Source organism: Propithecus coquereli, unplaced genomic scaffold, assembly GCF_000956105.1.
Source record: "Propithecus coquereli isolate 6110/MARCELLA unplaced genomic scaffold, Pcoq_1.0 Scaffold147, whole genome shotgun sequence".
NCBI classification, from domain to species: Eukaryota; Metazoa; Chordata; class Mammalia; order Primates; family Indriidae; genus Propithecus; species Propithecus coquereli.
The window spans coordinates 6,259,631-6,275,744 of record NW_012139080.1 but is presented as its reverse complement, the minus strand read 5'-3'; the positions used below and the strand labels follow the sequence as shown (position 1 = coordinate 6,275,744).

At 39.9% G+C, this 16,114-nt stretch overlaps 1 protein-coding gene across 1 annotated transcript in view; it reads left to right on the top strand.

Moving 5' to 3' along the window:
- Nucleotides 1-11,990, top strand: part of GOLM1 (golgi membrane protein 1) — a 56,379-nt gene extending 44,389 nt beyond the window's left edge. The window contains exons 7-10 of the mRNA XM_012640059.1: nucleotides 3,631-3,790; nucleotides 4,542-4,808; nucleotides 6,443-6,556; nucleotides 11,792-11,990. Coding sequence (XP_012495513.1) covers nucleotides 3,631-3,790; nucleotides 4,542-4,808; nucleotides 6,443-6,556; nucleotides 11,792-11,868 — 618 coding nt within the window. The 3' untranslated portion in view covers nucleotides 11,869-11,990. The remainder of the gene's footprint in view (nucleotides 1-3,630; nucleotides 3,791-4,541; nucleotides 4,809-6,442; nucleotides 6,557-11,791) is intronic.
- Nucleotides 11,991-16,114: the final 4,124 nt, after the last annotated feature.

The window sequence follows — 16,114 nt, the reverse complement described above, 5'->3', positions numbered from 1 at the left end:
AGAGCAGACACTGTATAAATTCTGTTCTTTTAGATTCGTTAAGGTGTGTTTTATAGTCCATAACATGGTCCATCTTGGTGAATGTGCAATGTGAGCTTAAGAAAGTGTAATGAGTTGTTGGATGTAGTCGTCCATAGATGTACATTATGTCCAGTTGATTGATGGTGCTGTTAGTTAAACGATGTCCTTACTGATTTTCTGCCTGCTAGATCTATCCATATTTGACGGTTTTGAACTTTCTAGCTATAACAGTGGATTCATCTATTTCTCCTTACAATTCTATCAGTTTTTGCCTCATGTAGTTTGATACTCTGTTGCTAGGTACATACATGTTAAGGATGTCTTCTTGGAGAATTGACCTGTTTATCATTTTGTAATGCCCCTCTTTATTCCTAGTAACTTCCCTTGCTTTAAAGTCTGTTCTGTTTGAAATTAATTTGTTTACTCCTTTTCATAAGTGTTAGCATGATATATTTTCTCTAACCATTTACTTTTATTTAAAAAATTTTTTCTAACCATTTACTTTTAATCTATAGTGTCTTTATATGTAAAGTAGGTTTCTTATAGACAACATATAATTAGATCTTGTGTTTTGATCCACTCTGACAGTCTGTCTTTTAATGGATGCATTTAGACCATTGACAATGTGATTATTGTTCAAAGTGATTACTGATATAAGTTGGAGCAGTAGCTGCCATATTTTTTATTGTTTTGTATTTCATTATCCTGTTCTTTGTTCCTCTTTTTGTCTTCACTCTTTCTGCCTTTTGTGGTTTTAATCAAACATTTTATATAATTCTATTTTCTTTACTTCCTTGGCATATCAGTTAGTTTCATTTTTAAATTTTTTTTAGTGTTTGCCTTAGAGTTTGCAATATACTTTTACAGCTAATTCATGCCACTTTCAGATAACACTATACCACTTCAGAGGTCATCCGAGGACTTTGTAGTAACAAAATAATCCTTATTCCTACCCTCTTATCCCTTATATTATTGCTGTAATTCATTTCAGTTATGTATAAACCTAGATAGGCAGGCAGATATACATAGGTTACATAAATCAGCATACATAATAGAATATATTGATGCTAATAGTATTTTGAACAAACTGTTATCTGTTAGATTAAGAATAAGGAAAATAAAAGGTTTTATTTTACCTTATTCCCGTTTTGATGCTCTTCCTATCTTTATGTACATCTGAGTTTCCGACCTATATTATTTTCCTTCTCTCTAAAGAATTTCTTTTAACATTTCTTGCAAGACAGGTCTACTGGCAACAAATCACAATTTGTCTGAGAAAGTATTTCTCCTTCGCTTTTGAAGATAATTTTGCAGTGCACAAAATTCTAGGTTGGTGGTTTTTTTCCTCAACACTTTAAATATTTCACTCTACTCTCTTCTTCCTTGCATGGTTTCTTAGAAGTCAGATGTAATTCTTATCTTGTTGATCTATAAGTAATGTGTGTTTTTCCTCTGGCTTCTTTCAGGATTATTTTTTTTAAAAATTTTGTTTTTTATCAGGATTTTTTTCTTTATGTTTGATGTTCTGTAGTTTGGAAATGGTATGCCTATGTGTAGGTTTCTTAGTGTTTATCCTGCTTGGTGTTCTCTGAGCTTCCTTGATCTACGGTTTGGTGTTTGACATTAATTTGGGGAAGTCTTCAGTCGTCACTGTTTCAAATATTTCAGAGTAACTTCTGTTACTTTCTTTTCTTCCTGGTATTCTCATACCAGAGTTGTCCCACAACTGTTGATTGTTCTGTTTTTTTCAGTCTTTGTTCTTTTTGTCTTTCAGTTTTACAGGTTTTTATTTAGATATACTCAGCCTCAGAGATTCTTTCCTCATTGTGTCTACTTTGCTAATGAGCCCATCAAAGACATACTTCATTTCTGTTACAGTGCTTTTTTATCTCTAGTATTTTTTTTGGTTCTTTCTTAGGATTTTTATCTCTCTTCTCATATTGCCCACTCATTCTTTTTTTTAAATGCCCATCCATTCTTGCAAACTATCTACTTTATCCATTAAAGCCCTTAGCATATTGTCATAGTTGTTAGAAATTTCATCGGATAATTCCAGTATGTCTGCCATGTCTGGTTTTTATGCTTGTTCTGTGTCTCCAAATCGTGTTTTTGCTTTGTAGCATGCCTTCTAATTTTTTCTTGATAGCTGGACATGATATAGTGGGTAAAAGGAACTGTTGTATATAAGCCATTAGTAATGTGGTGGTATGTTGTGGGGGGAGGAAGGTGTTCTATAGTTCTATGATTAGTCTTTTAAAGAGCCTCTGCTCCTTGGCTGTGAACTTCACATGTACTTGTTGGTATCCACTTCCCCCACCCCTTACGTGGGACAGGATGGCTAGAGAACGGGCTGGGGGTTGGGCATTTCCCTTCTCCCACATGGAAGGCAAGAGCTCACTGGCATTGAGTGTTTCCCTTCCCTCAGGTCAGTTAGGCTCTGATCGTACCCTAGCAAGTTAGGCTCTGAGTTTCTCCTGAGGACAGGCTTTGTTAAGGAGAACAGAGTGCTCTGGCCTATTTCAAAATGGTTCCTTTTCCCTTCCCACTGCTGAAAACATGAGGGGATTTTTCTCCAGTGGTCTCTGTGAGAAACCTGGTCAAGCTCGTGGAGGTGAAACTCACAAAAGTGTTTTCTCAGGCTTGTCCGCACTAAGCCTCCAGCAGTTAATTCATCAATTACAGTTCAGGTTTTCCTCCCTCGACACTGATTTCCCCGGTGGTTTCTGCTCGAGTCTCTGGCCTGGCAGGCCACGACTCCCTGTATGTGGCTGTCTGTCTCTAGTCTTAGGGGCAGTGATTTACTCTGTGTCTTCACGTCTCTTCCGGATCCAAGAAGAGTTGATGATTTTTCAGTTTGTTGAGCTTTTTACTTGTTTTTGTCGGGACTGAGTGGTGACTTCTAAGCTCCTTACGTGAGGCACTAAAAACTGGAAGGAAGTCCTCTTTCTTAATGTAGGTGTTTAGAGGTGTAAGTTTCCTTCTAAGCACTACTTTAGCTGCCTCCCATAAGTTTTGGTATGTTGTATTTTTGTTTTCATTTGTCTCAAAGCATTTTCTAATTTGCCCTGTGATTTATTGTTTGACTCATTGGTTATTTAGGAGTATGGTATTTAATTTTCATATGTTTGTGAATTTCTTAAGATTCATGATTTATAATTCATTCCGTTGTTATTGGATAACATACTTTGTGTGATTTTAGTTATTTAAATTTCTTGAGGCTTGCTTTGTGGCCTGACATATGTCTGTCCTGGAGAATATTCCATATGTACCTGAGAAGAATGTGCATTTTGGCTCTTGTTGGGTAGAGTGTTCTATAGATGTTTGTTCAGTCTGGTTGGGTTATTGTGGTGTTCATGTCCTGTCCCCTGTTGATCTTCTGCATAGCTATTAATCCCACATTGAAAGTGCCTTCTGGGAGGCCTTGATTCAGCTTCACGTGTTCTGATTTAGGCCTTGCAATGGGGCATGACCAGAGCAGATCGTGCTATTTCTTGGGGTTTTTTGTTGTTGTTCTTATTTGTGGGAAGGATATGGTGGTGCTTTGCATTGTGTGGGGTTCTTGTAAGGTTTTTGGTCACGGAGCCCTGCCACCCTGTGCTCTTGTTTCAGCCCCAAACCCTCAGCAAGCCTCAGCCCAGGCCGCAGGAAGCAGGCCTGCCACAGGCAGAGGTGCCACAAGGGAAAAGAAACACAGCCGGTGATGGTGAGTCCCAGATGCCGACCCCTAGTTCCGAGGTGGCTTTGGAATTGAAGAGTCGACGTGAGAAAGGTAAGTGGAAAGTTGCATTTTTACCCCCTCCATAGCCCTGTTCAATTTGGAAAAGTAGCAGCAGCTCACGTATTCCAGTTCATACAGAGACTCCATGGGCAGAGCGTGTGGCTTGAGACAGTGGGTGAGCTCGGCAGTGGGGCTGCCAGGAGGCAGGGCAGTGCCTCTCTGGGCACCTGGAATTGGGGCTGCAGGGCTTCTCCTCTGTCTTAGTGATGTCTTTTCCTTATAAACTAAGTGCCTTGTTCTTTGGCAGCTATGAGAGAAAGGTCCAGGCTGCACCTTTATTCAGGACATCAGTGGGATTATTGGTGTTAAGGGGAGAGGTGCCTGAGTCCCAGGTAGCTGTCATTGGGAACCAAGGGGGCTGTACTGTCTGTAAGTGACTCCTGGCTTGACTGGCATGCCCTAGCTGCCAAGTACTTGTCTCGGATGGACACAATGATCAGATAACTCAGCAGCACACCCTCCTCCACTTGTAGTTGTTGAGTTAATTTAGTCCAGTTTTTTCTTTTTTCTAAAGTGCTTTTCTCTTCCTTGTGGTTCTGAAGGTGAGCCGCAGGCACAGAGAGGCCTGCAGTCTGCTGCTGAGGTTACAAAATAAGTTACCCACCTGCTCCCCTGTATGCAGCCCACCCCATCCCCTCTCCTCGGAAAAGCTCTGGGAATTGAGTGGCATGAGGTTTTTGTTTTGTTGTTGTTTGTTTTAATTCAATGCTGGTGAGGTCACAGGTAACTGTTCTGTACACAGAGGAAACCAATGAGATCCAGTTTGTCAGCAAGAAGGAGCCTCAGAGGGACAGCCTGGGGCTGCCACAGGAGCCGGGCCGGGAGCAGGCTGTGGAGGACAGACCTGTGGGCAGAAGAGGCTTGGGGGGAGCCAGAGAACTGAGCCGAACCCCACAAGTACCAGCTGCCCTGTTGCTGAGCCAGGAAAATCAGGAGACTGAGGGCCTTGAGCGGGACCAGCTTGTCATCCCCGACGGGCAGGAGGAAGAGCAGGATGCTGCTGAGGAAGGTGGGTTAGAGGCCCCGTGGTTGCCCGCACATGCCTTTCTGCCACTCAGCCCTCTCGATCTCCTTCCTGACACCAGACAGATCCCCTTGAATTTTACTAACAGCACTTCATGATTTGGTAGTTCCTTTTTGTCTCTCTGTTTGTTAATCCATTATCAAGTGGGAGTCAGCAAGGAAGAGCAGCACACACTCTAGGGCTTGAGGTTTCAGAAACAATATTAATAGGAAGTGAAGGGGACCTTGCAGGTGGATGAGCTGGAATGCGCATCCCCCCCTAGCAGGCAGTCCCCATGCCTGGTCTTTGTATCTCCACTTCCTCATGCAGTGTCTGGTGCAGCAGACATAGCCAGTCAGTGCCTGGTGAATGAACAATTGAAGGAGGGAAGGAAGGAATGATTGGGTAGATGGAGGTTAACACATATTTCAGCATTGAGGAAAAGTGACATGTGAACCCCACCTTTCTGGTTTGGTTTACCTTTTTCTTTTTAAAGAAATAAAGTGTGGGAATATTCTGAGATCAACAGAATATTCTGAGATATATTTCAGTCCCTTAAAGATGTAGAAAATTTCCATCCTACCTGAGCCAGGAGCACTTCCGAAGACAGGACACCTGAGATCTGGGGCAGACCAAGTAACAAAAGTTGGAAAATATGCTTATTTGCAGAAGTTACCCTGATTCCAATCTAATTTTCACTTTAGTTTCTCGTTCTGAAGAATGTGTCCTCCCAAGCTCCAGTTAGAGAATTGCACTTTGTCAGCCTCCCTGACAGCATTCCTGCTTGGGTCTGCTTGGGTCTCTCTTAGCCATGCCTGCCCAGCAAGGTGCTCATGGTGTGAGGGCGGGAGAGCACACTGGGGCAGCTCGGCCAGTGGGGCTCAAGTGTCAGACCACTCAGCAGCTGGTCGCAAAGTGCAACAGCTAAGGTGGACCTTTGATACCGCAGGCCCTGCATGATGTGTACCTGGTTCTAGATGCAGTTGTAGTGATCTCATTTGAAGAATAAATCTGTTGGGCACACAGGCCTGTGCTTTGTTTCCACCTCAGGCAGTGAGTGCAGAGAAATAGAATAGAACTAGAGCTGGTTTTCCTGGCATGCTTTTCAAAAAACAAAAATGATTTTGTTTACCCATCTGTACACAAATATAGAATGTTCAGGTTAAACCCTTTGAATAGGTCTCTATGCATTATGTCCTGATCTTTTCTGGTTGCTGTTCTCTCTAGGGATGAACGTAGTAATCAACACTGTAATTCTGTAAGTATGATGGGCAGTTTTACCCTTGGGCACACTATAACAACTCCATTTCTTCTCTCAGAGCAACGAGCTGTTCAAAGGAGATGTTGTCATTAATTAGAAATCTGTTGTTTCCTAGAACAGCGGTACCTTTCACCTTGAGATGATTGTTTCTTTAAAAAACTGGGATTTTGTTTTAGTTAGCTAGTTAGATTCTCCACTTCCAGCCTGGAATATAGCCTTTTATAGCAGAAGCAAGCACATGAGTCCCTATCATTTCCAGAGAGGTAGCAAAAAGATCTGACTGGGATGAGCAGGATAAACCCCAGCACCTGGGCTCTGGTGTTCCTGTGGCATCAAGAGACAAATGATGCAGCTTATATTTTATGGGCTAATTTTACAGGGAGAAACCAGCAAAAAGCGGGAGGAGATGATGACTACAACATGGATGAAAATGAAGCGGAATCTGAAACAGACAAGCAGGCAGCCCTTGCAGGGAATGACAAAAACCTAAATGGTAATAACAGTGGTGATGGTGGTAGTGGGAGAGGGGGAGGGAAGTGGATCCCCTTTCATTTTCTCTTTCTGGTCCTTCACTTTGTCCTACGAATCCCAGCAGTAATATTTTAAGTAATTGATCATTTCAAGGAGACTGTCTTTTCTTCAGGAGCCTTTGAAAGTAAGGGCAGTGGAGCAAGGTGAGGGTTGCAAACCCCAAGGTGATGAAGACCTTTCAGAAAGTCTGCATATTCAGTGGGGCTCAAGCCCTCTGGTGTCCGTTGGAGGATTTGTTTTCAGTGCCACTACCCAACAAAATGGCTAGGTCACCACTTGATCAGTCTACATCACAAATGAAAAAGCTCTAATATATGCACAGAGCTTCCAAGCAGCTTTTATAGCTGTACTTTATTATTATTTTGAATTTTTGAAGAGTCCAGGCCAGTGTCTTATCAAATATATCAAATTTTAGATATGTCTGTTTCCTTATGATGGATTCAGGTTGAACATTTTTGTAGCGACAGTTTTGTTCCTTCTGCTTCCCACCAGGAGACACAAAATGGCAGCTTTTCTTACTGGTGGTGTTGATGCCTTGGCTAAGGTGGCACCTACCAGGTCTCTCCATGGTAAAGGTCCATTTTCTCTTTGTAATTAATGTCATCTTGAAGAGGATGCTTTGAAATGGTGTGGCTTTACCATTCATTGATGAACTGCCTAAATGGTGACGTTTTAAATTGTTGTCTTTGCGCATTTACTACCTGACATTCTTTAAGGAACTCCCTCCCCAACCCCAACACACTTGTTTTAGTATCACTATGGACTCATGGTGTCCTTTTTTAAAATTCATTTTTCTGTCGGATTCTTGGTGTTTTCCTTCTTAATTTGTAAGAGCTCTTTGTATGTTAGGGAGATTGCCCTTTATCTGTGGTGTTAAGTTGCAAATACTTTCTCTCAATTTCTCTTGGTTTTGCCTTTGGTATGTTTGTCACGCAAAAGTTTCAAACATTTGAATCTTTTATTGCTTCTGCATATTGAGTCATAGTTAGAGAGGCTTGCCTATTCAGTGTTGGAAAGAATTCACCCTTGCTTTCGTCTGATATGTTTTCATCCAGAATGCTTTCCAGTTTTACTTGTAGTTGCTATTACAAAGTAAAACACAGATTTAGAAAACCACATGAAACAAATGAGGTTTCGAAGGTGAACACCTTGTAACTGCTTCCCCAGTCAAGAAACAGAACTTGGCTGGCCCCTCCAGAGACCCCTCCGTGTCCCCTGTCCCAGTCACAGCATCGTCTCTCTCTAAGAGTATCAGCTCTCCTCACCTTTACAGTAAGCATTTTTTTGAATTTACGGGTTTATCACCCAAGTGGGCATCCCTGGATCCCATAGTATATAGTCTTGTTCATTTTCTTAAATTTGATGTGTCTTTAAGTCTTTCTTAATCTACAGGTTTCCCCTCCATTCCTTTCTTTCCTTTATAATTTGTTAAAAACCTAAGCCATGTAACCTGTGGTTTCCCAGTGTTTGAATGTTGCTGATTGTATATTCCTGGGCCAGTTTCACATGTTCTTCTGTTCTATTTTCTGCAGATTGGCAGCTGGATCCATAGGCTTGGTCAGACTCAGGTTCAGGCTCAAGCCCTTGGTCAGATGATGGGTAGTGATGTATTCTTTCATCAGGAGGCACCTAATGTGTGATGTTGCTCTTTTTGTGATGTTGCTCAGTACTTGATGCTCAGTACCTACGTCTGTTAATTCATGTGTTTCATTTGTTAATTGGAATATTCTTATAGCCATTTCAGCGGTATTGTTCGTATAGGATAGGCAGGATAAATGCTTGATTCTTTCTCTTTATTTACCAGTTTTCAGAATAATGAATTACATCCCCATCATCCCCTGAAGGTGACCTCTTTTTTATATTAATATCATTATAACTTACAATGATATAAACATATTTGATTGGTTTCACTCAATTGCATTTATTATCCTTTGTGAAGTTTCAAATTGTTTCATCTTCTTTGGCTTCTTTGCCTACTTTTATCTGAGACTTCGGTTTCCTTTGTTTCTCTTGTTCATGTCCTGCAATCTTCCCTCCACATTTAGCACTTTTTCTCTGCCTGGGAAGGAACCCCAGAAAGGAGCGCTGTCCTGTCAGTTTCAGGAATCCATGGGCTTAGCCTCTGCCAGCCCCTTTAACCTGTGCCATGGCTGCCTTGTGGTTACCTTCTATGAGAGCAGCAGGACCCCTCCCACTCCCAGGGGCAGTTCTCCCGTTGGCCCATAAACTTGCTGATGTATACCTGTTGGATGTTTGGGCTTCTCCTATTCTCACATCCATCACATGCTCCATTGCTTCCCTGTTTTTGTTTTTTTGTTTTTTTTAGACGCTGCTAACACACGAGTGGTTGTCCACAGTTTCCCTTTAACTGCTTGAATTTTAGGGTCTGCAGGATTCCTTGTCATCTAATTTTGTTGTAAATGTCCATGATTTTTGAGTTTAATTCAATTGCTTTATGTAGGAATTCTGAGAGATTTAAAAACTATTCCACTGTTACTACCATCTTTCCAGAATTACCCTCTGCTTTCATATTTTATATTAAGATCCAGTTCATTTGAATGTTGGTATGGCTTGAGGGTATGGGTCCAGTTTGATCTCTTTCGAAAGGGCTATCCAATTGGCTTAACACCATTTCAAATCACCATTTGCAATGCCACCTTTACCAAATACTAAATTTCCATATGTATTTGGGTCTATTTTTGGACTTTCTGTTTCTCTTCCATTAGTTGCTCTGTGGATTCACACTGTACCATACTATTCTAAGTATAACATAACAGCTTTCTTTAATAGCTGGTAAGGATATTCCCTGTGGAAAAAAATCTCAGACATCTCTTTGCATAATGCTTCTTCCCTTTTGATTCCTTCTCAGACTCAGATTCAAAGTGTTAGATCTCATTCTATTCATGTCTCTTACCTTCTTTTTTCATATTTTCCATTTCTGCCTATCTGGGCTGCATTCAGAATATTTCCTCAGAAATACCTTCCAGTTCACAAAGTTTTCTTCAGCTATACCTTATCTGCTCTTTAACTGGTAAGTTTTTTAGTTATTTTTTCTGCAGGTGCTCATTCACGATAACTTGTTTCCTTGTGTGTTTTGTGCTTTTTAACTGAGCTACTAGTTTTCCTGGGACTTTTTCTGTGGTAAGTCTTTAAGGGTTGAGTTACAGTTATATTTCACTAGAGAAGGTGGTTTGCCCCTACCAGTTGAAATGAGGGCACTACTAACTCACAGCCTCCTTAAATTCTCTTTAAGTTTTTTGGATCACATAGGAAATGTGAATTCAAATTATAAACCTTCAGACATCTTGTGGTTAGTCCTCATGTGGTTAAGAAACCCCCGCCCCGCCCCATTCCACACACAGGCTTTCTTTGCTGTCCCATTTTCAGGTCAGCTTTATTTCCCATTATCTTTCAACCAGGGATGTGAGCCTTTGGGTGTCTGGCTTATGTGGGTGGTCCCCTACTTGACACCCCACCTTGAGTGCAGCCCAAGTCTTTGGTTTTTGTACCCCTGCACCTTTTGAAGCTGTGACGGGAGAAGCCTAGTATCTTCAGGCCTCAGTGTCAGAGCCAATCCTGGCTTTGATGCTTGCTTCCCCTTCATTTTTGGCCTTGCAAATGCTTTCTTTTTTTTACCATATGGGCAATGCATTATTCTTAATGTTTTAGTATTTTAAAAAAAATTTTAAGTTTTCAGTTTGAAATGATTTAGATTTTAAAATGTAGTAACAAGAATTTCTGTATATTCTTCATCAAGGTTTCCCCAAATGTTAACATCTTATATAACCACAGTACAACTACCAAAATAAGGAAATTAATGTTGATATAATGCTATTATCTAACCCATAGAATTTATTCAAATTTAATGCATGTCCAACTAATCTTTTTTCTCATTCAAGATCTAATCCAGGATCATACACACTGCATTTATTGTCATACCTCTTTAGTGTCCCTTAATCTGGAGCTGTTTCTGTCTTTATCATTCATTTCATTCATCTTTTTTGAAGTACAATGGCCCAGTTGTTTTGTAGAAAGTCCCTTAATTTGTGTTTGTCTGATCCAGCCATGCACTCTTAAACACTGTCTTTTGTATTTATCTAGGATGTCAGTTGTTTTAATTGGCACAGTTGTTTGGAGTTTCTAGAAATGGAAGTCCTAACTTGATTTTTAAGTTATTTTCAAGGACTCTGAGGTAATTTTTTTTAAAAAGGCAAAAGGTTAACACATTAGCAGTAAGAATGATAAGTAAATACAGAGTCTCTCCATCTTTCTGTTCTTGGGGTCATTGACTCCACTCATTTGTATACTTCAGTTCTTCAAGAGCATGTTTCACAGTCTGGTCACATCTGTTTTAACAACCTTTTAAATGGGCCTAGTGTCTTACAAAATGCATGGCTTTGCAGTGAAGCCTTGTGATCTTGCATCCCCTACACTCGGGTATCCTAAAGACTTGACCTTGTGCAAGGTTTTAAACAAAGTGAGGTAGGCAAGGCAAAAAAATAAATGCCCTGTCAGCTCTTCTAAGAAATAGTGTTAAGTTCAAGAAATGTCAACATAAGCTTCAACATTAAGATTATGTCTTTGAAATAGTTTAAGACACTGGTTGCTCTAGGGAAATTAGAAGAAAACGGCATTAGCTTGAACTTAATTAGAGACTTTAAAAGACACTATTAATTTAATATGGCAGTCATTTAATTAATAGTCATTAAATGTCCTTTGTGTGTCAAAGGATAGAGTAAGACCAGATGGTGGAAACCACATACTTCAGCTCTGTCCAGGGGGAGCTTTGGAGTACCAGGAGCTGTCTGAAGCCATGGATGGCTCTTCAGGAGGCTGCGTGTGCTCCTGGAAGGTGCAGTAGCAAGGGAGTCATGCCATATAAGAGGGCTGTGATTATACTAAAGCTTAATGAAAGCACATTTTATTTTGTCCATTTTATAGGACATGGGGCATTATTTTACTGTTTTAAACAATTATGGAATCTTTGGGTATTTTAACTTTGTTACATGAAACACTGTTGGCCATATGTATATGGTCTCTTTTGCCATCTTGCCCTTGATTAGGAATGCAATTCCAAATCATAGTGTTGGTATGGGAGATACACTTTCTAGAAACTTATGCAAAATGGGACCTGCCTGGGCTGCTTGCTCAAGATGTTAAAATATTAGAATGTTATGTGTGAGTTTTTCCTTTTTAGTTTTTATTGCTGAAGATCAGAAAAGAGATGCCATAAATTTATTTGATCAGCGTGAAAAGCGGAATCATACACTCTGAATTGAGCTGGAATTCACATATTTTACTTCAGGACCGAAGACATCACTACAAAATATTCATGAGGGACTGGATACTCAGAGCTGTGAAATGTACTAAGTAAAATGTACATCTAAAGATGATTATTGTGGAAATGAGTACGTACTTTATGTAGGAAAAATTGGACTTTTAGACGGTTTTGTGGGGTACTTTTGAACTATCTAATAAAATTTGTCAAAATTTTTGGCTAATAGGTATTTCATGAGAAGATCAACACCAAAAATAGAGCACAAGTTCTCCTTCAAGTGTGGCAGCAGTGGTACTCCTTTATTCTGGACTACAACTGTGTTAAAAAAAAAAAAAAAAAAAAGCAACCTGTAGGAAGAGTCTGTCTTCTGATGTGAAGGAGATTGACTTTACAGAGAACTCCTTTTTCTCCCCTCTGGAGTCCTCTTCTCTGAACAGAACACGCTGGGCTGGTTTCTGTTCTCACTGGTATACACAGTGAATGACTGGCTTATGCACTTGTGCAGTACTTCCTATTCTGACAATCAATGGCCTAGAGCACTGACTGTTAACACAAACATCATTAGCAACAGTTTTAAACAAGTCTAAATACAAAGCTGTTTTGTGTGAGAATTTTTAAAAAGACTACTTGTATAATAACCTCTGCCATTTTTAATGTACAAAACACTATTAAGTGTCTTGTAACTTGAACATTTGTGGTCTATACTTACTTTGCTTCATTTGTGTAGGCAAAGCAAAATCTTCTCTAATAAGTACATACTACCAAAAAAAGCAATGAATGGGTTATACTTTTGACAAAAAGGGCCCAAACAGAGCTTGACAAGGGCATACCTGTAGCAGAGCACAGTGAGGACAGGTTTGTGTTGACAGATCTGGGCCTACTTTATTACTACAGTAAAAGAAAAACAAGTTAATTGATGTTGAACAATATATACAGTGTTACAAATTGGGAATGTTTGGAAAGAGAAATGAAATAGTTATTTTTGTCATGGTTTACACATTTTGCTTATGGTAAGCGACTCACAAAACTGATTTAAAAATCAAAGGTTAACATTAATTTTGAAAATGACTATGTATTCCGTAGTTCCCAGTGATAACAATGACATTAGGTTTGACCTGAGTTGGTTCCTAATATTTATAGTAAAAGAGGTTCTTACCACTAGGGAATGTGACTGGCAAAAATCACATTAATGACTTACTTTCAGTGAGGCTTTCTAAAGGGTAAGTGGGAGAATCCACAGGATTTGGGATGCAGGAGCCTCACAGATCATTGTATGTAACTCCCTCATTTTCAGAGAGGAAAGTGGGGTCGAGAGAAGTTATGGAGCTTGTACCTGGTGAGCTATAGCGCCTCACTGTGCCCCTGCAGTCACTGAAGGTGCACTTTGTTTGCGTTCATGTTGCCACCTCCAACTTGAATATTCTTCATGTATGATTATCTTTTTACCCAGTCACTAAGATTTAACTTTTCCACCCAGAAAAGGCAACAGAAGAAGGGTATGAAGTCTAAGACTCTATCTAAGTCCTTTTCCAACCTCCCTTTGTGTCCCAGTCTTGGGGTTGATAGGAATTTTCTCTTGCTTTCTCAATTAATACTCTATTCATCTCATGTTTAATTAGTGTACATAGAGTTGCTGAGAAATAAAATACTGTTAGTTCAACTTTTAAAACTGTTTTCACAGCTTTCATTGTTCTTAGCTGTTTTCTGTTCATCTCCTATTAAAGAATCAAGCTTTCAAATCGTGGATTAAGGATGGTGGTTTGCCTTAAACCTTCTGTGGAATGAGATGGGATGTCATCATAAACAAAAAAATAAACACAATGCTTTCCTCCTCGCATACAGGGCCCCAAAGGCCATGTGCTTGGCAGGTATGTGTGCACTCTGAGCTTTCTCCAGGCAGCCATGCTCACACAACTGGCTTCCCTTGGGATGAAGGCATGATCCAAGGCAACAATGGAGAGAGGGCTGAGAGCTGTTTCAACGAAACAAAAACTTGTGTAACATCATCAAGTAGGTATCAAACCCCTGGCCTTGGTCTTTTGGTTTTATCCAAAATTAAACTGGTAGTTATTCCATTTAAAATTAAAATAAATTCTTAGTGTAAATTCTTAGTGTAAGAACCTTCCTCCATCCTCTCAAATGATGTGGCCATGAGTGATGGGATTATTAATTTGACCTTTTTTCCTGCAAATAAGACTGCATCTGGAGATTCCTTAAGCAACCCTGGATTAGATGTCATGAGTAATCTAATCACCACACATACTTATTTTTGCGTGATGGAATTTGACAAATAATCCATGTGGCGAGGTGGCTCATGCTTGTTATCCTAGCACCCTGGGAGGCCAAGGCAGGAGGAGTGCTTGAGCTTAGGAGTTTGAGACCAGCCTGAGCAAGAGTGAGATCCTATCTCTACTAAAAATACAAAAAATTAGCGGGGCATCCTGGCTGCACCTATAGTCCCAGCTACTCAGGAGGCTGAGGCAGGAGGATCTATTCAGCCTGGGAGTTTGAGCTATGATGATGCCACTGCATGCTAGCTGGGACCACAGAGTGAGACTCTGTCTCAAAAAAAAAAAAAAAAAAAAAAAAAAAAACACAAAGAGGATACAAACCCACTTAGCCTTAAGAGATAAGCCAGAATAAGAGTTCCTGAAATAACCTGGCCTTTTCACTAATTTGTCTCTTTCAATACTACAGGGTAATGTATCATGTCTGCCTTTATCCAGAACTAAAGCTGCTGCATTATCAACATGTAACATCTGTATCATTTAAAAAAGTAGTTCTGTGAGCTCAACCAACAGTATACAACTGTCTGTTTTTCCTGTAAAGAACAATCTTGGTTTATCAGTATCCTTGCTCTGGTTTTTTTGAGAAGAGATCATTCAAAAGTTACTCTAGAAGTCAACAGGTGACATGTCTGTGACCAAAATAGAGCACCACACTTGACTTAATGTTTGAATTTTAAACAGAAGTTGCAGGTATTGCATCTTTATTGTAGTAGTTTAGAAATTCAGAGAGCTGTTAGATAATAACTTTACAATTCTCCAAAATCTGATATATTTTCTTAAATGGAAGGCAGTATCAGTAGTAGACTACAGTAGTGGTCCCCAACCTTTCTGGCACCAGGGAGTAGTTTCATGGAAGAGTGTTTGGGCAGGGGGTGGGGATGGTTGTTTTTGGATGATTCAGGTACATTTATCGTGTACTTTATTTCTATTATTATTGCATTGTAATACACAAGGAAATAATTATACAACTCACCATAATGCCGAATCTAACGATGCTGCTGATCTGACAGGAGGCAGAGCTCAGGTGGTGATGGTGAGCGATGGGGAGCCAACTATAAATACAGATAAAGTTTCCCTGGCTCACGCACTGCTCACCTCCTGTTGTGTGGCCAGGTTTCTAACAGGCCACAGACCGGTGGGCAGCCCAGGGGTTGGGGACCACAGGACTCCAGAAAAAACTTTATAGTGTGAATGAGTGCATGGGTGGTCTGGTTTAATATTTCAGAAAAGTCACTTCATCTCTTCAAAAGCAAAAATTTTTTAACACCTTTGATAGATGTAGGATAATGAAAATGTTCAGTTTTATTTTATGGTCTCTTATTGCAAAAGCAACCAGTTCTAGTTCCCTATTCTCAGATGTGGAAGCATTTGATATACCAGCTTGTTTAGATTAATACTGCAAATATCAGACAAATCAATTTCTACCACATTCCAACTTGCCACCTCAAAGTTCCTGTGTATCCTCAGCCATGCTGTGTCCTCACCATGCAGTCTCTCCTGGTAGGGGCCTTGTTTAACCTCATCTATTCAGTTTTCCCCTAGGATGACTCTTAGCTATTAGAATGTCTTTTTACATCTTAAAAAAAATCCATACTGTGTTAATTAAATGAGTAGATGTTACTGAGCTGACTCCATGCTGTCAGGTATTCAGAAAGTGAAGTCCCTTTTCTCATGTTTATACTACAGTTGGGAAGATAAAAACAATGAACTGCAGTCATGTGCCACATAACAACCTTTCACTCAATGATGGACCACATATAAGACGGTGGGTCCCATAAGATTATAATGGAGCTGGAAAAAAACACATTACATGTTTGTGATGATGCTGGGTGTGAACAAACCTGTACTATTTTAAAATTACAAAAAACAAATTCAGAATAAGGATATAAAGCAAATACTTTGTACAGCTTTCCAATATTTTAAGCTAAATGGTATTACAAGAGTCAAAAGGTTA